The sequence below is a fragment of the Hemiscyllium ocellatum genome, chromosome 1 (assembly GCF_020745735.1).
Source record: "Hemiscyllium ocellatum isolate sHemOce1 chromosome 1, sHemOce1.pat.X.cur, whole genome shotgun sequence".
NCBI lineage: Eukaryota > Metazoa > Chordata > Chondrichthyes > Orectolobiformes > Hemiscylliidae > Hemiscyllium > Hemiscyllium ocellatum.
In genome coordinates, this window is record NC_083401.1 from 93,194,142 (window position 1) to 93,219,756 (window position 25,615).

General features: G+C 40.2%; 1 protein-coding gene across 2 annotated transcripts in view; it reads left to right on the forward strand.

Moving 5' to 3' along the window:
* Positions 1-25,615, forward strand: part of dlc1 (DLC1 Rho GTPase activating protein) — a 462,723-nt gene that overhangs the window by 105,181 nt on the left and 331,927 nt on the right. For both annotated transcript variants that reach the window (XM_060824045.1, XM_060824053.1), the window contains exon 3: positions 14,764-14,913. In XM_060824045.1, coding sequence (XP_060680028.1) covers positions 14,764-14,913 — 150 coding nt within the window. The remainder of the gene's footprint in view (positions 1-14,763; positions 14,914-25,615) is intronic.

Consider the following 25,615-nt stretch of genomic DNA (forward strand, 5'->3'; position numbering starts at 1 on the left):
GCAATGTTGATATACATAACTTGGAAACTAGCATTTAAATCGGTTGAAGTTTTTTTTAATTCAACCCTATCTTGTGATCTATCCATGTGATCATTTTCCGGAATAGAGTGGTGCTGGAAAAGCACAGCAGTTCAGGTAGCATCCGAGGAGCAGGAAAACCGATGTCGCGGGCAAAAGCCCTTCATCAGGAATACAGGCAGAGTGCCTGAAGGTTGGAGTCCACCATGTGACCATTTGTAGAGAACGTTTTTTAGACTTTCACATTCATAACTGTTCTTTAATAGGCAATAATCTGGCAGAAAACTGGGCAGGTATCATGTGAAAGAAATCTCTTTAAATCATGCTTGGAGTAGTCTTAAAGGGGCTTTTGCTTACTCTCAATGAAATTGCAAAAAACAAAATCCCTGTCAGTAAGTATAAATGCCCTTCAGTCACCTCACACAAAATCGAAAGTGCATTTTCAGAGGCACTGAATAATTCTCTGTACAGACTCTGGTAATATTAAGTACATTGCTATTCAGGGTACAGATGAATTCTTTCTCCCTTTCATTGTCAAGCTTTCGACATGGTTTAGTAAAAGATGAAAAACTGGGCTTGGATTTGTACAGCACCCACGGGTCATGCAGGACAAGTTGTACCAGTTCCTGTCTTAGCCAGTTCTGGTGCTCACATAGCAGAGCCATACTTGAATCAAATAGGCCTAAAATCAAACAAATGTCACACTTCACAGACTGATCCGCAGCTTCAATAGTTTAATGAATTCACATCTTGTGAAATCTAATCATTGTAACACAAAGGTCCTCATTTAAAAGATATATGGGAAATCGAAGCACACCCCTTCAAGCCTACTCCACCATTCATTATGATCATGGTTCATCAATGAACTCAAATAGTCTGTTCCCACTTTTGCCCCTATCCTTTGACCTCCCTTTAGCCCTAGGTGCAATATCTAACTTTCTTGTGAAATCATATAATGTTTTGAACTTGGCTACTTTCTGTGGTACTGAAGCCCACTGACCCTCTACTTTCTGTGTGAAAATGTTTTTCTCATCTTGGCTCTAATCTCTAAAAGGTTTTTCCTCTAAAAGATCTTTCCTCATCCCTCTAAACATCAGCAAACATAATCCTAACCAATTCAGCCTCTCCTCATATATCAGTCTGCCTTGCTAAGCATTTGTTTGGTAGACCTTTGCTGTCTCCTTCCATGACAAGAATATCCTTCCTCAGACAAGGAGACCAAAACTGTGACCAAGATCCTGTATAATTGCAGCAAGACATCCCTGTTCCTATACTTGAATCCTCTCACAATTAAGGACAACATATCATTTGCCTTCTTGGCCACCCGTTGTACCTGCATACCCATCTTCAGCGATTAGTGTACGAGTACATCCAGGTCTCATGACATATTCTTGTTTCTCTCTAGTTATACAAATTCAGGTAATAATCTATAGGTTATCAGTCTTTAGGGATTTACCTGCCTTTAATCCCATCAATTTCCTCAACACCATTTCTTTACGAATGCTGATTTCCTTCAGTTTTTCCCTCTTAGTAAATCCTGTGTTCTTTAACACTTCTGCTATGTTATTTGAGTCCTCCTTTGTGAACACAGAACCAAAGAATATATTAAGTTTGTCAGCCGATTCTTTGTTCCCTACCACAAGTTCTCCTATTTCTGACTTACCCTCCTCGGGTATGTTCTTTTGTTCTGGTCTCTTCCTTGGGTCTAATACTATCTCTAATTTCCCTTGTTGGCCATGATTTGGCCAACTTTCACATTTTACTTTTGAACAAGACAGGAATGAACAATTGTTGCAGTTCATCCCTGCGCTCTTTTAATGTTTGCCATTGCCATTCCAACATCATCCCTTTAAATAACATTCCCCAATCTATCATAGCTAACTCAAGCCTCATGCCATCAGAGTTTCCTCTATTTTGGTTCAGGGCCCTAGTCTCAGGATCAACTAAGTCACTCTCCTTCTTGAAGAGGAATTCTATCGTACTATTGAGTCCAGTGACTATACATCAGAATTATTCTGATGAAGAGTCACCAGACTCAAAATGTTAATGCTGCTGTCTTCTCACCAGTACTGCCAGATCTACTGAGTTGCAATTTCTGTTTTTGTTTCAGATCTCAGCATCCACAATTCTTTGTTTTATTCTATCACACTATTGTTGTTCATTCCCAACGGGCTTCATGCACATAGATTACCAATTACTTCTTTCTCATTACACAATATCCAGTCTCAAAGCATTGGTCCAGAAAACTTCTCATACACAGTCTTGGAGTTCCCCCTCTACAGTGTTGTTTGATTTGATTTGATTTGCCAAATCTATGTGAAAACTAAAGTCATCTTAATGTGTTCCTTTATTGCATGCATCCCTAATTTCCTGTTTAATGCCATTCCCAAAGTCACCTTATTGTTTTAGGGGGGTTGTATCCAATCCCCACTAATAGAGTTTTCTGCTTGGTGTTTCCCAACTTGAACAATACAGATTCCACATCATCGGAATAAATTTCCTTCCTCATTATTGTGTTACTTTCCTCTTTAACCAACAATGAAATTCCATCACCTTTTCTTTTGTGTTTATACTTCCTAACTACTGAAAACTGCCTGATATTCAGTTCCCATCCCTGGTCACCCTGCAGTCATGTCTCCATAATTCCAATTATGATATACCTGTTTTCATCTGTGCGCACATTTAATTCATCTACTTTATTATGAATGTTCAGTGCATTAAAAATTAAAGCTGTGAGGCTTGTATTTTTAGCAATACATGTCCAATTCCATTATTTTTCACCCTGATCCTGTTTGATCCTGGCCTTTGATTTCTCTGCCTTTCACTTATCTTATTTCCTTTTCTGTCTTTTGTTTATGTCTTTGTCTCCTTTTCCTTTGATTCCTTCCATAGGTTCTGCACCCCTGCCATTTCAATTTAAAGCCTCCCCAACCACTTTAGAAAATATTGCTCCTCAGACATTAAACCTGGTCTCACCAGGTGTAACCGGTCTGGTCACACCTACCCCACAACCAGTCCCAATGCTCCAGCAATCTGAAACCCTCCCCCGACACCATCTCTTTAGTCACATATTCATTTGATATCTCCTGCCTATTCCAAAACTAAAGCAGAAATTGCTGGAAAAATTCAGCAGGTCTGGCAAGCATTCTTGAAGAAGAGTCACTGGATCAGAAACATTAGCTCTGCTTTCTCTCCACAGATGCTATGTGACCTGCTGGGCTTTTCCACCTATTTCTGGTTTTGTTTCTAATTTTCAGCCCCTACAGTTCTTTGGTTTTCTGCCTCTGACTATATATACTTAGGCACTTCTTTTAATATATAAAGGAGTAAAGTTTGTAAAAAAAAACTCCACTAAAGTTAAAATGATAGAACAGGAAAGGCCATAAGGAAATTCAACCCATGCCACCTCTTCATCTCCACAACCACATAGTCAAACATCTCCATGCATCGCTATATGCAAGTATACATAAAAAATGCATATGCATTTCAAGGGAGCTCTGACCACTTGTTTAATCAAAGTTAACACTGGATTTAGATTCGACGAACTATTAATTTCAAACCATATGAGAGTAAACCCTTTAAGAAGGTCATGCAACTCTTGTCTAATGAGCACACCAGGATCAGCATGCAGAGTCATACCAGAAAAATTGGTCAGGATTTCCTTAGGTTGCCTCACTCTATCACTGTAACTTTGTTGGATCTTTGACAGAAACTGTGTCCACGTCCCACGGAAATCCACTGTTTTACTAGTGCTGGGAAGTCATACAAATGCACTATATAATACTTACTTTAAATGTGCTCCAGCAGTACTATTAAAGCCTCTAGATCAGAGTGTAAGCAGTCAAAATATGTGTTGTAAATTTTTATGAGCTGGAAAGAGTTTGGCTAAACAGTTACTGGCCTGATTTTGTAGGTTAAATGTTTTTTGGCTATAAATCAATGTGGTAATTCACACTCAGAACCTTTGAGTTGGCATGGTTTGGGTTACATTTTATAGTTTGGTTTGGTGATCTGAAAGACATGTTTGAACTGGAAACAGCTTTTCTTCCATATAACTTCTGTAAAATGTACCTTCTCTATGAGTTTATGTTATTAGCACAGAGTGATATAGAATCATTAAATAGTTTGCGGCTTTAATATTTTTGCTCCCTTTTTCCTATCTCAATGTGTATTTTCTATGAGTTCCTTCACCCACCAAGCTGTCCTCAAACATTGCTGCACCACAGCAATATTCACTCGTGAGTATCGAAAATTATTGTCATGGCATGTTTGACTTTATAAGCAGTTTTTGACAATATCCGTCAGAGTCATACAGCTTAGAATGGATCCTTTGGTCCAACTCATCCATGTGACCAAGGTTCTCAAACTAAACTAGTCTGCATTTGGCCTATATCTGTTTAGATCTTTCCTTTTCATGTACCTGTCCAGATGTTCTTCATATGTTTTAACTGTACTTGAATCAACCACATCTTCTGGAGGTTTATTCTACATATGAACTTTTGATCGTTTGAGTTCCATGATCTGATTTTAATAGAATCATAGAGTCATACAGCACAGAAACAGACCCTTCAATGCAAACAGTCCATGCCAAACATAATTCCAAACTAAATTAGTCTGACCTGCTGACATTTGGCCCATATCCCTCCAAACTTTTCCTATTCGTGTACTTGCCCAAATGTCTTAAGGTAGTAATTTACAGCCAAGGTTTGTTTCAGTCTCTTCTTTTCCATGTTGAAAAAAAGATAATATAAAATACATTGGAGATGATTACTACCAGTCTTTTGATCCATGCTTGAAACAACTGCTGACTGTGACTGCTCTGCTCTCTGAAAAACTATATAATATTGAAATAATGTTGGATTCTGTGGTAGAGACCTTCATATCAGCTGCTTAGAAAGAGCTCTGTTTGATCTTGTCAAATATCCAAGCATTCAGTGTTGTTTCAATTCCTGTAAAAATGGGGTTGACTGGATCAACAAATCCATACTGTCAATATATATTACATTTCACAGAGTAGCTGTACTCACAGTGCTCGGTATACAATATAGTAGCTCCAATTCTGTAGCCCACTGGGATTGCAGGTTGCAGAATTACAATTAAATGCTCTACTGGTGTTCCAACATCAGAATATTTCATGAATACAATGTTATGTTTTAGTTAATATAGTGTTGTATCTTGTCCAGATGTTCGATTGATAGCTAAGTTGAACATTTCACTACTCAGTGTGAAAACAAGCCACAAAAATTTAGAAGCTTCTGGAATCTGATCCCTCAATGTTCTGATTTAGTTAGCTGATCTTAGTTTGGGTTCATGACTGTTTCACTTACTCTGAATTCCTGTGGCTAGCACAGGGTGGGTTCCATTCCTAATCCATATTTGTTGATAATTTCCAACGGAGGGTGACAGTTAATATAGAATATATATTTCAGTTAACAGCAAGAAGTATAGACAGATTAACTTGTTTTCATATAGCAGGTGGTTATGCTTTGAACTGAACAGCCTTAAAGAATGGCAAAAGTAGTTGTCATAATAACTTGCAGAAGGAAACATGATGTAAAGGGAACAATCCAGCACTATGGGAAAAGAAAAGTGAGAATGGAACTGTTTAGATAAGTCTTTCAAAGATCCAGTACTCAAATGATGAGCCAAGTACTCTCCTTGTGAACTATATGGTCCATGGTCAGCTGTGTGTTTTTCAGATGTTGCATTATTTGGAGTGCTGGCTCCAAAATGGCACTTACCGAATCAATGTCAAATACTAACTAATGTCAATTGCATACTAGTCATACTTCATGCATCCACACCAAGGTGGGTTCTACCAAATGATAACTGGCAGAGCTCATATTCAAAAGCATGTACTTGTGCAGCACCAACCATTTTGGATCCAAAATGCTTATTGAGCTGAATAGGCACGAAGGAACTGAATCTTGCAACCTCCAACTCAATTAGAAAATGTTTCAATGTAGGCATTGGGATGTAATTTGGATCAGACAGTCCCATTAATAGAATAGCTTTCTCAAATACAGCATCTGATTACAGAATGGGGAGCTGGATATGGTACAAGAGTGCTGGAGGTAGGTTCTCAACAAGAGCCAGCATCTTCAGATATGGGAAAAGGTTATTTGTGGCATAATGCCATAAACTGCTGAATTTTCTTCCTCCCTTTTTGTTCCTCTACAAATAGGTTAGGTTAGATTAGATTACATTACCTACAGTGTGGAAACAGGCCATTCGACCGACCGACCCTCCAAAGAGTAACCCACCCAGACCCATTCCCCTAACACAATGGGCAATTTAGCATGGCCAATTCACCTGAGCTGTATATCTTTGGATTGTGCGATGAAACTGGAGCACCTGGAAGAAACTCGCACAGACCCAGGGAGAATATGCAAACTCCACACAGAGGGTGGCCCAAGGCTGGGATTGAACCTAGGTCCCTGGCACTGTGAGGCAGCAATGCTGACCGCTGAGCCATCGTGCTGTCCTGTGCTACGATCTTGATCTATTGAATGGAGGAGCAGGCTCAAGGGGTTGAATGGTCTACTTTTGATCATATTTCCTCTGCTCATATGTTGATCCCTTGAAGATAACAGTGGAGTCTTCAAAATTATAAATGTAAGTTTATGAGTGGAACCTGTAGTGCTCAGCTGTGAAGAGCTGTTTATTCAGATCATTGTGCTTTCTTGTATGAGGAAAGTAGGTCAATACTGTTTATACCCCCAAGAAACTAAAGAGTGAAGATGTTAATTATCCAGAAAAAAAATTCATCCGAATCCCAGTAGAAAATTCAACGCATAACAACCAGTCTGTCGATATGTGTCTTTGAAAGGCCTCATTTAGGCTATATCCAAAGTGGTTCCAATGGCTTTGCTGCCACTGCAAATCCAACATACACATATAATAGATACATAACAACACATTGAAACACATGTATTGCTGTAGGCAACAAGCTAAATTGACAATTATGTATATGAAAGTCAAGGGTCAGCTTACAACTACTATACCTACATTCTGGCCATGTCTTATTCAATAACCAATTGAGATTTACAGAGAGCAAAAGCATTATGTATCATTCTCAATATGTACGATGAGATAATTCAGCTTATTGGAATTTGCAAATTTAATTCTGATTACATTTCAACATTTTTATATACTTGAGAGAAGTGAAACCACCATTCGTGTACAAAGCCCTCTGAAACGGCTTAGAAAAACATGTGATATATCATTGGAAACCTTGGTGGTAGCTCTCTGACCCTGCGGTCATATTAGAAATGTATTTCAATAGTGGTTCACAGGACTATGTCAAGATGGCTAGCATTCCTCTAGGTATCAGAACACAAAAGGCTCTTTCAGCTGCATGTTTTTTTTCTTTATTTCAAGTTCTACTCTGTAAGTCAGGGGCTTTGGTCTGTGAATGAGCAATGGAGGGTGGGAGGGGGTGGGGGCCAGGGGGCCATCACTACTGCTTGAACAAACCTCTTATTGAGTTCTTTAAATAGTGCATATTTGGATGTGACTATAATTGAGCCGCTGTAGTCTGTTTGATGGTATTTTTACACTTGTGCCCCACAAATAACCAGAATTCCACCAATGTCATGAGAATGTTTAGAAGAATTAACTTCTGAAAACAACAGTGGCAGAGTACAATCGCAGTTTTAGTGCAGACATTCATGGAGTTATAAACAAGACAACGGCAAGAAGGAAAAGGCTGACACTGAGATTCCTTCTGCAGCAAATACTAGAGTTAAGCATTTGTAAAAGAATCAAGGAATCCTTTCCAAGCCTATGAAATTGGGATATTATCAGATTTTTATTCATTATTCACAAGTAACTGCACAGAAAATAACTAATAGTTTAGTTGAGTGGTTAAATGACTCATAAACTGTGAGAGATGCTTGCATGATGTAAAACTGCCCCAAGATCAGATTGGAGTCAAGTAACAAATAGCCACTTGTGGTTAGTTTAAGAATTGAAGAAGAAACTATGGCCAGAATATTTTAGTGTTGGGCACAGAAGGAGATGGGAAGGCAAGGAAATGAGGTGGAATATTGCCCGAGAACCGCACCACGTTCATCTTTCGCCTGAATCAAGTTCTAGGGGGTAATCCCATACTTGACCTCTTGCCCTTCTGCCAATTGAGACAATTAATGATGACTCAAAGACCCATTTTTACCTGGATTATAATAAGTAGTTTCAGGTGGGCCAAAAGGGTTGGCCCATGCAACAGTGCAGGCAGGCTGTCAGTTCAGGATGAGTCCCATTAGCTTATGGAGGACTGAAAGGCTGGATATAGGGCAGAGCTGCAGAGACCACCCCATTCTTTTGTTTCCAATACCTCTGCTGTCATCTTCCCTCGTTCCAAAGCTACCCACTGAAAAGCACTTGAGGTCTTGATCCTCAGGTTGTTTGATATCTTCCCAGCAGAGGCCTCAACCTCCCAGTGGTGCTGCCAAATACAACAGCTGCTAGTTTCAGAATGGCCAGTAGCTCTTGAAAAACAGCACTTCCTGAATTGGGGACCTACTCCCAAATGAAGGTCTGCCAGGGACCAATTGTCCTCAGCCCACCATCTTCAGCTGCTTTGTTAGTGACCTTCCCTCCTTCATAACACCAGAAATAGGGACTTTTGCACAATGATAAGCATCATTTGTCAGTCCTCAGATACTGAAGCAGCATGTGTCCAAATGCAGCTGGATCTGAACAATATGGCTGACAGCCAGCAAATAATATTTGTGCCACACAAGTGCCAGGCAATAACCATCTCCAACGAGAGAATCCAACCATTGCCGCTAGACATTAAATGGGATTTCCAGAACTGAATTCGCTCATTATCGCATTCCCAGAGTTGTTATTAGTGTTGCTTTAAACTGAAATAGTGTCCTGAATTTTTTTCAAAGTGTGGCAAAGTGTCAGTTTCATAAAGAGTTTCACACATGAGCCCTAGTCAGATTTCTCATGCAATTTTACTCTGCTGGTTTCATTCCGTATAGCCACTTTATGTAGCAGTTACCTTGCATTTATCAGAGGTGCAAGTGCTTACTGGTGCCGAAGGGTCTGTTTCCGTGTTGTATGACTCTGTAACACACACTCAGTCTGACTGTCCCAATACACCCAGCTCTTACCAAGGCTCATAGTCTACCTTCCCCATTCACACGGCAGGATATTTAAAGGCACCCCAGTTCAAACATTTCCAGCCTGTTGTGAAGTTGTTACCCAGGTAGTTATGATCGTGTTCACAGACCAGAGGGTTGTGCAACAGTGTCACAAGAGGGTTAATGAACTTGTGCACTCTGTAAGTATAAGTGCCAGCAACTTCTCTCTGCACGTTACTGAGAGACCAAGGAATTCAGGTACATTGTTCCTTGTAAGTTGCATCATAGGTCAACAAGATAGTGAAGAAGGTATTAGCATGCTTGCCTTAACTGCTCAAACCAATGATTTTAGGAGTTGGGACATCATGTTGCAGTTGTACTGGACGTTGGTAAGGGAACTTTAGAATACTGTGTATAGTTCTGGTTGCCCTGCTATAGGAAGGATAAACTGGAAAGGGTGCAGAAAATATTTACTAGGATGTTGCCCGGAGTAGAGAGTTTGAGTTATAAGGGCAGACTAGATAGGCCTGTACTGTAGGAGATTGAGGGGTGACCTTATAGAGGTCTATAAAATCATGAGGGGCATAAATACGATAAATAGCCAAGGTCTTGTCCGCAGGATAGGAGAGTCCGAAACTAGAGCACATAACTTTAAGGTGAGAGGAGAAAGATTTAAAAGAGACCTGAGGAGCAACTTTATCACAAAGAGGATGGTGTGAGTATGGGAACTGCCAGAGGAAGTGGTAGAGACATGTGCAATTACAACATTTAAAAAAACATTTGGGCAGGAAAACAGAAAAGCTTTAGAGGGATATGGGCCAAGCACAGGCAAGTGGGACTGGCTTAGTTTGGGAAATGTGGTTGGCACGAATAAGCTTGACCAAAGGGTCTATTTCCGTGTTGTATGACTCTTTGACACACACTCAGTCTGTCTGTCCCAATGCACCCACCTCAAGCCAAGGCTCATAGTCTACACTCTGGAGATGAGGATGGCCCTCCTGTGTGCCACCTCAAGGTCTCCATGTCCCTGTCCACAAAGTGGTGTGCCAATTTTCCCTTGTCAACTGCGTCCAGGGCAAACAACATGGGCCTTGCAGGGAAGCAATTGACAACTAGTGCTTTTTAAAGATGGTGTAAGTGCCGGGAATCCTGGAATGTCCCAGCAATGGCGAGTATTTTCCTACAGTAGATGGAGAATACAATGGTGCATGGTAATATGGCATGTTTGAGATGATAATGTGAGAAAACCCACCAGGGTTCATGAGTAAAAACCTCCATGAAACCTGCCAAAATTAACCGATATCTGGTAAAATTTAACCCATGGTTTAAAAATGCATCAAGATTGAATGGAGCACCGTTTGAAGTCGCACTGAGACGCAACATGGGTCTTGCAATCACATAAGTATGCAAGATGTGGGGACTGAACGCTAGCTTTTTGTAAAAAGGAAAAATCCTTACCTGAGGTCTGTCAAAGGTCATGCTGAATGACGTCCTAATAGGCCAATAGCTGTGACCAAAACCTGAGAGTGGATCATTGATCTGGTTGCTGGACCATTGTGATGTAAGGTGTAGGAGATTTGAAAGAAGAAAGAAGAAAAATACAGTTATATTTGATAAAAATACAAAGGAATCGTTTTAAAAAGTTTTGCTGAAAATAAAGAAAAGAAACTCGATGCCAAAAATTATGTTTTTTTTTCCCAATCATATTGAAACATATAACTATGGATAAAGCAAGTAACATTGAGTATTGGACCTCCGAGCGATAACACAGTGTGCTGCAGCATTGCCAAAATTTACACAAGTTCTAAGATGGTTATAATTTTACAGGTAATGAGCTGCTGAATTTATATACCAGAATTGTTTACAGATACTTGGTAATTATATAAACAATCAGTCTGCGGAGGAACCTTACAGCAAATAGTCAAATACTGTTGTGTAAACGTGATTGAGTTAATGCAATTTGCTGTATTATTTAACTCAGCCAGATAAGGACCACCAGCAAACTTCGGAGAAAACATTTTTTATTAGACTAAATAACTATTTTGTGATGTATTTTCTGAATAAGTGCTGAATTTAGCATACAAGTTAACAATGTAAAAGAAGTTACAGAATCCATCTGGGCTGCATTTTGGCACTCCACCTGCATGATTGTTTACACACATGCTTGCAAGAAAGATGGCACTGCTGCCTCACAGCGCCAGGGACCTGGGTTCAATTCTACCCTCGGGGAACTGCCTGTGCAGAGTTTGCACATTCTCTCCTGTCTGCATGGATTTCTTCTGGGTGCTCTGGTTTCCTCCCACAATCCAAAGGTATGCAGGTTAGGTGAATTGGCTGTGCTAAATTGCCCATAGTGTTCAGAGATGCCTAAGTTACTTGCATTAGTCAGGGGTAAATATAGGGGAATGGGTCTGGGTGGGAGGGTTGGTGTGGACTTGTTGGGTCAAAGGGCCTGTTTCCACACTGTAGGGATTCTATTAAAAAAAAGGCTACCTAAAATTCCTGGCTATGTGAAAATATAATCTCGGGTCTCATGTCACCCAAGAAAACCAGTATTGCAATTACGTTCATGTTGACAAATGCTTGACAGGTTAATGTGAGGGAGAATCCATGACCTTGTGAAGCCTCTGTGATGTCAGGCTGTCCTGCTGAATTGTAGCCCATACGTGACAACACTTTTAAGGTCCCTTGCAGTTACTTCTGCTACACAGAGATGACTGTGATCAATCTGTAATCACCAAAAACATGGTCAAGACTGCTTAAGACAAGGATTTATCATCCATATATTTGAACATTACAAACATTTCAGATGCAGGTTGCAGTAATGGCAGATGTCTTCACTCTGCCCTGTGTAACCTGATGAATGTCTTTGCCCCTGAAGGACTTGTATCACTAAAAAATAGAGTATCTGTGCTCTTACAGAAAGAAAAACACTTACACCACCCACTCCAGGTGTGACCACTGTCTTCCTATGTCAATGGCGTGTTTACAATTTGCCTGAGTATGGAAAGCAATGCAGGTCATGCCTGGAACCCAGAGTCAGAGGCTCTGCTGGTAACCAAAAAACACTTCCTCCCAGAACCCCAGCTTCCTTTCTTCCAGGCACTCCCTGTCTGAACCGGTCAGTACTGAGCTTCCACACCTTCCCACACACCACTTTCACTTCAGGCATCACTCTCCATGTTACTCTCTGAACATGGTGTGTAGCTTGAGGAAGAATTTAGATGTGATTATGTTCCAATGTGCTTGCTGCCCTTTTCCTTCTTGGTGTAGAGGCAGAGAGTTTGGAAGGAACCTTTGTAAAGTATTACAATCGATCCCGGACGTTGGTGAGTGAAGTCAGCTGCTCCAAGAGATAAATGAATGCTCGGGAGGGGGGTTTCTGTGGTTGGCCTGGGTGCTCTCAGGCATTGATGAGGGGAGTCTGTGAACTGTGTGGAGGAAGCAGAGAGGTTTCAGTGTGATTTTCACAGGTTGAGTGAGTGGACAAATGCGTGGCAAATGAAGTATAATATGGAAAAATGTAAGTTTCTTCATTTTGGTCGCAAAAACAGGAGGGCACATTATTATCTAAATGGTGATAGATTGGGAAAGGAGGAGCAGTATTGAGACCTGGCTACCTTTGTAGACCAATCACTGAAAGTAAGCACATGCATGAAGAAGGCAAATGCTACATGTTTTGCTTTGATATCTCTCTCCTCTCATTAATTATTTAATAGTCCTCCACCACTTATAATTGTAAGAGGCCAGGATGCAGAGCTTTAATCTGATCCATTGGTTATGAGATCATTAACTCAGTCTGTCACATGCTGTATCCATTACTTGGATCACAAACTGTCAACTGTTGTAGTTTCGTCAGGTTGACACCTCAAATTGGCATGGGCTGTCCCTTCTGCTTGGAAATCTTTGTCCTACAGTGTGACCACAAGTAGCAAGGTCAGCTCCACAGTAGGACACCCCCAGTTGAGGTTTGTCTGGCCAGCAAGGTCTCTTTACTATCTTGCTCTTGAGCACCCATGCCTGTCCCTCCTCCTGAGCATAGAGTAGTACTGACAGTGCTCAGATGTGAGCTGGGCTGTTCTCTTCACAGATGCTGCCTGACCTGCTGAGTATTTCCAGCATTCTTTGTTTGTATTACGCATTTTTCTCATCGACTAAACTGCCATCTTTTGGGAAGAATATTTTCACGGAGAATAGCAGCTGCAGTTGAATATGGGACTATGCGGATTAATGAGCATACTGGATTTTGGTTTAATTGCTTTGGTAAGTATCAGTACTTATGCTTCCCTTTGGAGTTAAAGTAAGTGGGGAATGCATAGTTTGTCTGGAAGATGTAGGCTTGATTGATCTTTATTGATTTCATAACTTATGCTCTTACAATCTAAGACTGTCTTCAATCATATTTTTGTGCCATGTTGTGTAATATTAAGTTGCTCATCTAAGCATAAATGTAAAGCATTAAAATTGCCATCTTTTTAAACAGGCTGCAACACCATTTTTACCATTGTTACAGCACATAAGCATATAGTCAGTTGACTATCCTTCAAAAATCCCCAGGAAAGTTTTGCCGCTCACTCAGACAAACTGAAACAGATGATGGTAACACAAGATATCTCCACAGGGACAATGAGTTATGATAGCTCTTTTATGGGTCTGAAAGAACTTTAATTCATGACAGCTACAGTCACAAATGAGTTATGCTCTTTCACACACTTGAAATAATGTCTGGAATTTACCGTCACAGGCAAATTACTTGTTTTAAAAAAATATTGATATGTGTGAATATATATATGTCTGCACTTCCTCTGGGAGAATTATAAACTCATCATTGTTAATTCTGGAATGCAAGATGCCATTGCCAACTTGTAATTGCCTTTTTAGCCCTTGGGATCTTAACATGCGTGAACCATCGAGGCTTGGGGAAGAGGTATTGCCAGTTACGCCTACAGAATAAATGAACGAGTTCTAATTTAACTTGAGTGACTCAATGATGCATTTGGAACAGAAAGCAAAAATAAATCTTCAATTTTGTTCTCAGTATTCATAGAAAGATTTATCTTGGCTACATCACCAGGCGTAATGTACGTAAGCAAACACAACACGAGAAATCACAATGAGTTGCTATGGCATCTTAAAGTTGCTTTTCTCCCAATGCCCCCAACATTAAAGGCAAATAACTGGCACAGAGCAGAAAAGGTAAACAGTTTTAAGAATGCTGTTAAGGTAACTTTCAGAGTTTGGAAAACACCAAACTATTCTTCAAAATTACATTTAATCCTTAATAGCCTTGAAATTACACAGTTCAGCATTATCGCATAAATTCTTTGAGGTTCAGCACAGATTAATAACACTCTTCCACATTTTTTGAATTTAATCTATCTCAAGCTAAAACTTGATTTTCTAAAATGAAAATGTTTCTGATTTCGATGTTCCTCTAGTATTCCAACAGTTTCAGTTCTCAGTCGTGTAAAATCTATTTCTAAAACTAGAAGTGCCTCACGTTTGAAAAAAAGAAAAAGTTTCTTTTAATATACTTTTGGAAAGCTCTTTTTAAGACTGGCATTGGCATGGTGGAGTGAAAGGCCTCTTTCTGTGCAGTGTGATTCAATGATTCTAGGTCTGCGAGTTGTAATTGCAGGGTCTGTTTCCACAGGAAATGAGGGAAGATCGAGATCGAGCACGGCTGGATTCCATGGTGCTGCTCATTATGAAACTGGACCAGCTTGACCAAGACATTGAAAATGCTCTCAGCGCAAACTCATCTCCATCCAGTACTCCAACTTTTAAGAGAAGACACATTCCTGTGAGCACATTTACGTACAATTACATTTCATTTGCTTTTGGTTATAAATGCTAATTACTGTATAAATCTTCTTTAAGAATTATATAAAAAACATAGATTTTGAGGATGGCCTAATTTTAGGCTAATAGTCAACAAATTCTTCATTTATTTAAACTGACTGAGAAATATAAGGGTGGAATATATTTAATTGTCATTAAAAATGGGATATGCCTTTTGTTAATTAACCTTAATTGATGATCATTGTTTAATAAAACAGCATCAAATTAATGCTCTCATGTAAAATTTATCAGAAAGCAAGGCACCTCATGCTGATGAGGATAGTAAAACTGTAAAACCCAAATGGCTGCATAAGCAGATATACCACGTACATGCCCCTGGGAATGCTAACTGGTCTTGAAGCTGCCCCTCTGCCAACATCTCAAAAATGAAAGAACAAGTAACTGGCACATAGCAGAAGAAGGAATGATTGGGGGTGGGGCAGGGTCAAGTTTAAGAATGTTGTTAAGGGAAGGTACTACGGTTTAATTTTCAGAGTTTGGAAGAACGACAAACTATGTCACAATGTTACTATTCTTCAAAATAACATTCAATTCTTAATAGCCTTGAAATTACATAGCATGGCATTATCGTATAAATTCTAGAAGGGCCAAATCAGCCAGTTTCTACTTCTAGATCAAAATCTTACCAGATGGGAACTTGGATCAATGAGTCAGGTCTCCAGCATTTGTCCTATCTTCAGGTTGTTTTGCTGTTTTGCTCAAGAATGACAGAATTGATAAATTTGCTCTTTAATGCTTTTTATCAAATTCCTTTGTTGTTTTAAGAACAGTATTACTCAATGCAAAATAAATGGTTAAAATCAATTTTAAAGTAATGTAGAAAGAAATTTGATATGAGTGCATTAAACCTTTGCATGATAATATCACACAATGTACTTGCCATGGCATTATGCTTTTGAGTTGTAAGCATGTGTTCTGATAAAAATCTTAACACCACTCTTGTATGTAAAAAGAATTTTGACAAAGGGCATTTTGTGGAGATTATTTGTTCTAAATTATGATATGCTGCTACTTTGAAGTAACATAGCACAAAGGCCTTTTCTTCAAAGGGATTGGTCTTACTTTATAAGTATTAAATAATCTCAATGGATTGTGTGTCACTATTTAAAGGTACCATTTAAATTGCATTTTGAAAGGTAGAACTGTATCATGATTTTACTCCTGAAGTTACGTGCTTGTGAGGGATGATGTCATTGCAGATCAAATATTGTTTACAGATGTTGACAGAAAGTTTGCAAAGTCTCCTGGGAAAGGAAATGGGAGTAAAATGCTGTAGCATTTAAATCACATGCAGCGTCATTATGAAAATATGCTGGAACGTTCAACCCATGATCAGGTTTTACACAGTCCCACAGTCTATATATACATATTCCCACTAAATGTTTAATCCCTTAAGTTTCTTTCACAGAGCACTGAGTGCAGTGATATTATTTCATGACTGCACCAATTACTGCTGCTTAGTAGAAGAATGCATACTATTGCTAGCTTCACTCAGTTTTCTCTCCCAAAATACAACATATCATAATACCTTGCACATTAAATCAGTTTTCAATCACAAAGACAGCTGCACAAGAGGCACAACTGAAAATGAATCACAGAATTGTTATAGTGCAGAAGAAGGCCATTCAGCCCATCATTCAGATGAGCAGACTGGATGGACCAAACGGCCTAATTCTGCTCATATATCTTACGCTTTTGTCTGCACTGGCTTTCTAAATGAATATCAGGTCTACTCTCTTGCATTTTTCCCATGGCCCTGAATATTGTTCCTGTTCAAAATAATCGTCCAATACCCTCTTCAATGCCTCAGATGAACCCACCTCCACCACACTTCCACTCTATGGACTTGCTGTATAAAAACATTTTTTTTCCAACACCACAAATGCGACATTTGCAAATTATCTTATATCTGTGCATTCTCATTCTTGGTTCTTTTATGAGAGGGAGCAGCTAATCTCTATTGACTCTGTCCAGCCCTTTCATGATTTTGAAACTTCCATCAAATCTCCTCAAAGCTCTCTTCTTCAATGGAAAACAGTCCCAACTTCCCCAATCTTTCCTCACAACTGATGTTTCTCATCCATAGAACAGTTCTCACTAGCCTTTTCCGCGCACTCTCCAATGCATTCACGTCACCCCTGAAGTACAGCACACAGAAGTGTCACAGTACTCCACCTGAGGTCCAAATAGTGTCTCATACTGATTACTCCTGTAATCTCTGGCCTTGGTAATATAGGTTAGAATGCTATATGCTATGTTAACTGCTCACTGTATTTCCCGTGTCTCCTTTCATAACTCATGTATATGTAAACTCAGGTCTCTCTGCTCCTGTAAAACCTTTAGGGCAGTATCTTTTAATTTAGGAAATATATCCATGTTTGTTCTAACTCTCATTTCTCCACATTGACATTTCTTCACCTGTCACCTATTTGCTTTTTCCGAGCTACACTACCAGGAGTTAGAGTGTGGAGGGTCAGATTCTTTTCAGATACAAACTCCTTTCAGAAGAAAAGGGTGGCACGATGGCTAAGTGGTTGGCACTGCTGCCCTCACATCGCCAGGGACCCAGGTTCAACTCCACCTTTGGGTAACCGTGTGGACATATTCTCCCCGTGTCTGCGTACGTTTCTTCCAGGTGCTCCAGTTTCCTCCCACAGTCCAAAGATGTGCAGGTTAGGTAGATTAGCCATGTTAATTTGTTCATAGTATCTGGGGAAGTGCAAGTTGGGTGGATTGGATGTCATAAAGTGTGGGGTTACAGGGATGGGATAGGTCTGGATGGGATGCCCTTCAGAGAGTCAGTGTGGATTCAATGGGCCAAATGGCCTGCTTCCACACCAGATAAATTCTATGATTTACCTACTCCATCAAATTGTCCATGTCTTTTCCTCCACACAGTTTACACTGCTCTCAAGTTTTGTGTCATAACAAACTTGGAAATTATCCCTTGCATGCCAAGATCTAGCTCATGAATATATATCAGAAAAGTAAGCCCTGGGGGTGGGGGGTGGGGGGGGGGGGGAGGTGGTGGCGGGGGCTGGGGTTTACAATAACCCTTTCTCCAGCCCAAAATACAATACTTTATCCATCATTCAATGTTTTTCATCCCTCAGTCAATTCGGGTTCCATGTTGTCACTGTCTCATTTATTCCATGAGCAACCAATTTCTCTCAAACAAAAACAGAAATTGCTGGAATAAGTCCTTTTCTCTCAAGTCTGTTGTGTGATACTGTATTGAACATTTTTTGGAACTCAATGCATAAAAACTGTATTTCCCTCATCAACATTCTCTATTGTTGCTTCAAATTTCTCGAGCAAGTAAGTTAAATATCATTTTCCCTGAAAAAAATCTTAGTTGGTTTTGCCTAATTAACCAAAATGTTTCCATGTGACTCTTAATTCTATCTTGACTAACTTATTGAAGCTTTCTCACCACTGAAGTTAAGCTGCATGGTCTGTCATTGCTGGATTTATTCTTACAACCTTTTTTGAACAAGGTATTACATTTGCAATCCTTGCCACCATCCCTCAGCTCGGGGCAAAGTGCAAAATTGCTGTCAGTGCCTCTATCAAACTCCATTCTCCCTAATTCAAGAGGCTTGGATGTATCTTACCAGTCCCAGTGCACTATCAGTGCATTAATTACTAACAACCCAACTAATTCCTCCAACGTATTAACTTTAAACCCTTCTAGTGACTAAGCCTAATCCTCTGTCACTGTGGCCTGGGCAGTATCTCCTAACTCAGTAAAAGACATACGCAATGTATTCATTTGATATCTTGGCCATGTTCCTTACCTTCATGTGTAGAACCTTTTCTTTGTCTGATTTAGCCGTACTCCCCTTTTACCAGCTTTTTAACTGCCTATGCCTATCGAATTTTCTACGATGCAGAACATTGTACATTTATCAACAAACATCCCTTCTTCCACCTGTATGATGGAGGGAAAGTTATTAATGAAAGAGTTAAAGATAGCTGGGCCTAGGATACTATTCTGCAGAGGTGTCCTGGAGAGATGACTGATCTCCAATAACCACAACCATTTTTCACTTTTAAGGAACTATGCACTCACACCCCTAGTTCTATTTGTTCAGTCACAGTCCCCAGGCCCTTATCACTAACTGTACAAGACCTGCCCTGATTTGCTTTACCGAAATGCAAATCCTCACATTTATCATAATTAAAGGCCATCTGCCATTCCTCGGCCCTTTGATCTATCCAAAACAATGCTCAGAAATTGGGATTATTAGTACTTAATGCTCTTAGAGTGCTAACATGGAAATTATAGAGCGCACAGCCATCTGTGGTATAAGGCAATTGGACATATATTGGTGAGGGCACTAGATGTATAGTGTACTCCTGCCAGAAAGTATTCAAAGTGGGTAGATCAGGACATCAATAAGCATGCTATGTCGTTTGATGCCAACAATGCCACTTGGAGTAGAATGCACCAGCTAGCACACTTTCCTAACCTCACACAGCTGAACGTGTGTTTAGCAGCAGGAAGAACAGCTGCCCGAGTTTGCATGCAGCAAGTTGCAGCATCTTAGCAGACTGAGCTTCCACTGCAGTTTCCTGTCTTGTGGTCTGCTGTTACATATGCAGCTAAGGAAACAGCACTACATTATGGCTGGGTCCTCAAGAGATTAGAATTGGCCACCACCTGAATGCTGGGAAAGCTTCAAGCTCTCATCTACACCCTGTATCATGGTGATGCTGCATTCCATTGTGCTCCTCCACATTAACCATAGGCTTTGGCAGACTTCCAAATGCATCAGATATTTTGTTGTGTCATAAATAGGCTGCTTCACTGAAGTGCTCACATCCGTCCGGAGGAGCAGAATTGACTTATAAGCACACCGTCCAGTGACCTGCCTCCATCCTGACTGCCCACCTGACCTGCTGCGTTTTCCAGCAACACATTTTCAGCTCTGATCTCCAGCATCTGCAGACCTCCCTTTCTCCTCGGAGATGCACACCATTTAAGCCAATTGTCTGAGCATATGCGGACGTCAATTTTAATCTGGCCTCTGACATACTGATGTTGTCTGAACTGCCTTCTGCAATTGAGAAACCAAATGATTGTGCTTTGACTCCATCATTGTTGCCTTCTTGCTGTTCCTCCACTGCCTAGACAGTTTATCTCTATTGGGTATTTGAAAAGAAAATGGTAAAAGGGTGATGAAGGAAAGAGAGAATAAGTAGCAGGTGCAGTTTACTCCATCTGCAGCTTGTAAATCAGGTGAGGTGCTGGGATGTGGGGGGAATGGATGTGAGAAGCAGGATTAAGTATAAGGATACTGTCATCTCTTTTGGCTTCAGCCAGGCCACTGGCGATAGTCTCAATTATGCGACTGCTATTAATGGTCAGCCCGTCTCCTGGGTGAGGGATCAGACTTTCAGGAGCACCTGTATCCCTCCAATTAGATACTACTGCCTCTGATTGCGTATGACCTTGTCCAATATTAATTAGTGAGCATGATAATATCAGTGCAGATGATAAAGCTGTCATGGTTAAATAGCTGGCATTTAACCTGTATATTGTTAGGGGGACACTTTCAGAAGTGCGTGAGGGTGAAGCCCTGAATATCCTGATTAATAAATGCTGTTGAGAGCCAAATGATGGGACTGTCATGAACTGAGCAGTGCAGGAGGCTGCTGCAAATGTGTTGCTGGTCAAAGCACAGCAGGCCAGGCAGCATCTCAGGAATAGAGAATTCGACGTTTCGAGCATAAGCCCTTCATCAGGAATAGTGTAGCTGGTATGGTAATGCACTTGAAGGTGCTTTCACTAACCTTAACCACTTATATGGTCATTCAACTTCTCAAAACACTGCATTCAAGTTTAGAAAGAAAATCTCTTGACATTTACCTTCATTATTAACTTCTCCCACAGCCTTGTGTGCATGTGTCCAGAGACTCTGGGCATCATCATTACAAAGGATATATGGAATAGAAACAGTCCCTTCATCTCAAGCGATCTAAGCCAATGTTTATCTCTATTCTTCTTCCCTCATTTAAATCTACTCTTTTAACTCCTTAATATTTTCTTTTTCCTGATTGTCCAGCTTCCCCTAAAATGAAACTGCTCACTTCAACCATTATCTCAGGTTATCCTCTGGATAAAGATGTTTCTTCTGAATTTCCAAATGGATTTCTTGGTGACTGTCTTGTATTGATGGTCTCTAGTTATGTTCTTCCACACAAGTGGAAACATTCTCCCACTCTATCAAAGCATTTCTCATCTGGCCTTTTAGTTGCGCCCCATCCCCACCCACCCAACCATCCAATCGAGGATAGCGAGTGGGTGGGTGCTCCAAGGCTAGCAACTCAGAAGCCTTTGCAATGCAGGGATAATGAGGAAGCCCCACTACTAGAGGCACTCTTGCAAAGCAGGAAGACACAAGAAATACAGATATTTGTTTAAAAATCAGGAATTGCCCAGTTAAAACAGAGACCAGGATTTTTTTTCTGTTCCCTCAGAAGGTTATGAATCTTTATTACTCTCTTCCCCAAAAGATAGTGGAAACAATGTCCTTGTCAAGCATGGATGTGAAGTATTATTGGGCTAGGCTGGAATGGGGATTCCAGCTTATTATCAGGCTCCCTAAACTGCCACTGAGAAACTTAACACATTGGACTGGATGTCCAGTTTGGGTTTCAAAGCTTTCTTTCAAACAAAATGACAGATTTTATAGCATTTAAAATAGCTCCCTGAAAATGGCAACACAAGTAGATGAGGTAGTAAAGAAGGCATAGGGCAAGCTTACCTTTATTGTTAGGGGAATGGAGTATAGGAGTCAGAATGTCATATTGCAACCTTTTAAGACTTTAGTTAGGCCAAACTTAGAGTATTGTGTTCAATCTGGCCATCACATTACAAGAGAGATGTGGAAGCTTTGGAGAGCGTGCAGAAGAGGTTTACCAGGCTGCTGCCTGGAATAGAGAGTATGGGCTATATGGAGAGGCTAGAAAAATTGTGATTGTTTTCTCTGGAGTGGCAGAGGCTGAGGAGAAGTTTATAAATTTATGAGATGCATAGATAGGGTTGATGGTCAGAATCTTTTTCCCAGAGTTGAAATGCCTAATACTAGGAGGCATGCATTTAAGGTGAGAGGGTGAATGTTCAAAGGGAACGAGAGGGGCAAGTCTTTTACACAGAGAGTGGTCGTAGTCTGGAACATTCCAAAAGAAGTGGTGGTGGAGGCAGGTACAATAGGCTTATTTAACAGACTTTTAGAGAAGCACATGAATATGCAAGGAATGGAGAGATATGGACCAAGGGCAGGCAGAAGTGTAATTTGGCATCTTTGGCATCATGTTTGGCACAACATCATGGGCTGACAAGCCCGTTCCTATGCTGTACTGTTCTATGTTCTATTTATTTCTGTGGTACTCACATAAACTTATTGAAATGTTGCTTCAAGTTGTGACAACGCCATATCATTTGGAAATATAATCGAATCTGTCTTTGATCATGACAGTCCTTCCTCATTTTGGAACGTATAGTTTAAAAGTAGATTGCTTTCTTGAGAATACATTTAACATTTTTTGCATTTCAACTGATTATAATTCCGTTTAATGTATGTTTGCGTCAGGGGAATTTATCTTTCAACATGAACATGTTTCCAGCTCTGATTTTTTTAAAAAATTCTTGGTAGGTTTCTAATTTCTTTTTACGTTTGCTGCAATTTTAAGCCACATCAAACATTGGCATCATTTGCAGGTGCATCTGTGATCAGGCCTTTTTGCTATTGACCTTGTAACACATTCAAAAGCAAGTTAAGTGATTGCAAACTTGATAGTTCAATAAATCTCACTCGGGGCCTAAGCTGGACATCACTATGAGTTCTGAATGTGGATGAAAGAGGAGGAATTAGCACAGGAGCTGGCAGAACACATAGTACTTGGTTAAAGTCCAGAATCCATCCATCACTTCTGAAGCTGAAATCAAGACCAAATTCTGCAATGAAGGAGAATGCCAAATGTAAAGCATATGTTCTGGAGAGTTCATAATTATGTATTGAAGAAGAATAATTGGGAACTTTTGAAACAGACAACCCTTCTCTGTTCTTTATTTGATACAGTTATCTGCACTGTGCCCCAATCATCATGGAAGTGAAAATAATTCAATTCCTGATAATACAGTTTTAGTACTTTTCCGTAACTTGATTGGACAGTAAAAGGGTTTGCTCTTTTCCTATGGAATTGCATATTTCTAAAGTAATTATTGTTAACATTTTAATGTTTGAGAAATATAAATAATTTTTTACTGGATATGAAAACTTCTATGAAATGGAACCATTATTCACAGTTGTTAAATTACAAGTCAAAATTATTCCGATGTTGTAAATTTGTATTTTGAAAAGATATTAGGAGAACGTTTGGGTTACCGTGGAAGTAAAAGATTAGATTTAGAATCATAGAGTCACAGAGATGTACAGCATGGAAACAGACCCTTTGGTCCAATCCGTTCATATCGACCAGATATCTCAACCCCAAACCTATGCCCTCTAGTTCTGGACTCCCCCACCCCAGGGAAAAGACTTTGTCCATTTTTCCTATCCATGCCCCTCATGATTTTATAAATCTCCATAAGGTCACCCCTCAGCCTCCGATGCTCCAGGGAAAACAGCCCCAGCCTATTCAACCTCTCCCTGTAGCTCAAATCCTCTAATCCTGGCAACATCCTTGTAAATCTTTTCTGAACCTTTTCATGTTTCACAGTATCCTTCTGATAGGAAGGTAACTAGAATTGCAAAATTTCAACAGTGGCCTAACCAATGTCCTATACAGCCGCAACATGATCTCCCAATTCCTGTACTCAGTATTCTGAACAATAAAGGAAAGTATACCAAACATCATAGAGTCATAGAGATGTACAGCATGGAAACAGACCCTTCAGTCCAACCCGTCCATGCCGACCAGATATCCCAACCCAATCTAGTCTCACCTGCAGCACTCAGCCCATATCCCTCCAAACCCTTCCTATTCATGTACCCATCCAAATGCCTCTTAAATGTTGCAATTGTACCAGACTCCACCACATCCTCTGGCAGCTCATTCCATACACGTACCAACCTCTGTATGAAAAAGTTGCACCTTAGGTCTCTTTTATATCTTTCCCCTTTCACCCTAAACCTATGCCCTCTAGTTCTGGACTCCCTGACCCCAGGGAAAAGACTTGTCTATTTATCTTATTCATGCACCTCATAATTTTGTAAACTTCTATAAGGTCACTCCTTAGCCTCCGACGCTCCAGGGAAAACAGCTCCAGACTATTCAGCCTCTCCCTAGAGCTCAAATCCTGGCAACATCCTTGTAAATCTTTTCTGAATCCTTTCAAGTTTCACAACATCTTTCCGATAGAAGGAGACCAGTATTGCACGCAATATTCCAACAGTGGCCTAACTAATGTCCTGTACAGCCACAACACGACCTCCCAACTCCCATACTCAATACTCTGACCAATAAAGGAAAGCATACCAAACACCTTCTTCCCTATCCTAGCTACCTGCAACTCAGCTTTCAAGGAGCTATGAACCTGCACTCCAAGGTCTCTTTGTTCAGCGACACTCGCTAAGACCTGACCATTAAATGAATAGGTCCTGCTAAGATTTGCTTTCCCAAAATGTAGCACCTCGCATTTATCTGAATTAAACTCCATCTGCCACTTCTCAGCCCATTGCCCATCTGGTCAAGTTCCTGTTGTAATCTGGGGTAACCTTCTTCGCTGTCCACTACCTCCAATTTTGGTGTCACCTGCGACTTACTAACTGTACCTCTTGTTCGCATCCAAATTATTTATATAAATGATGAGAAGTAGTGGACTTGGCACTGATCCTTGTGGCACTCCACTGGTCACAGGCCTCTAGTCTGAAAAACAACCCTCCACCACCACCCTCTGTCTTCTACCTTTGAGCCAGTTCTGTATCCAAATGGCTAGTTCTCCCTGCATTCTGTGAAATCTAACCTTGCTAACCAGTCTCTCATAGGGAACCTTGTCGAACGCCTTACTGAAGTCCATATAGATCATGTCTACCACTCTGCCCTCATCAATTCTCTTTGTCACTTCTTCAAAACCTCAATCAGGTTTGTGAGACATAATTTCCCATGCGCAAAGCCATGTTGACTATCCCTAAGCGGTCCTTGCCTTTCCAAATACATGTACATGCTGTCCCTCAGGATTCCCTCCAACAACCTGCCCACCAACTACGTCAGGCTCACTGGTCTATAGTTTCCTGGCTTGTCCTTACCACCCTTCTTAAACAGTGGGACTATGTTAGCCAACCTCTAGTTTTCTGGCCTGTGACTAACAATGATACAAGTAAAATTTCATAAAATCTCCAGCATTCTCCTGCTGATATTCAAGTGACTGTGGTGAAAGTAATGTCTTATCAGATTGAATGTTGCCAGTGTATTAATATATGATTCCAAAGTAACTGTACACTTAGAGAAACAATAGAAAGTGAAGAAATGGAGCTTCAGTTCACACTCTTAGTTGCTATTCCTCGCTACAAAGGGTAAAGACTGCAGACTATTGACAACAAATACAAAATTGCCTTTTTTCCAAACAATTATAGTGAAAAATAGAAAAATCAAAGGATGATTTGATAGTCCTTTAAAATAATATACAATAATTT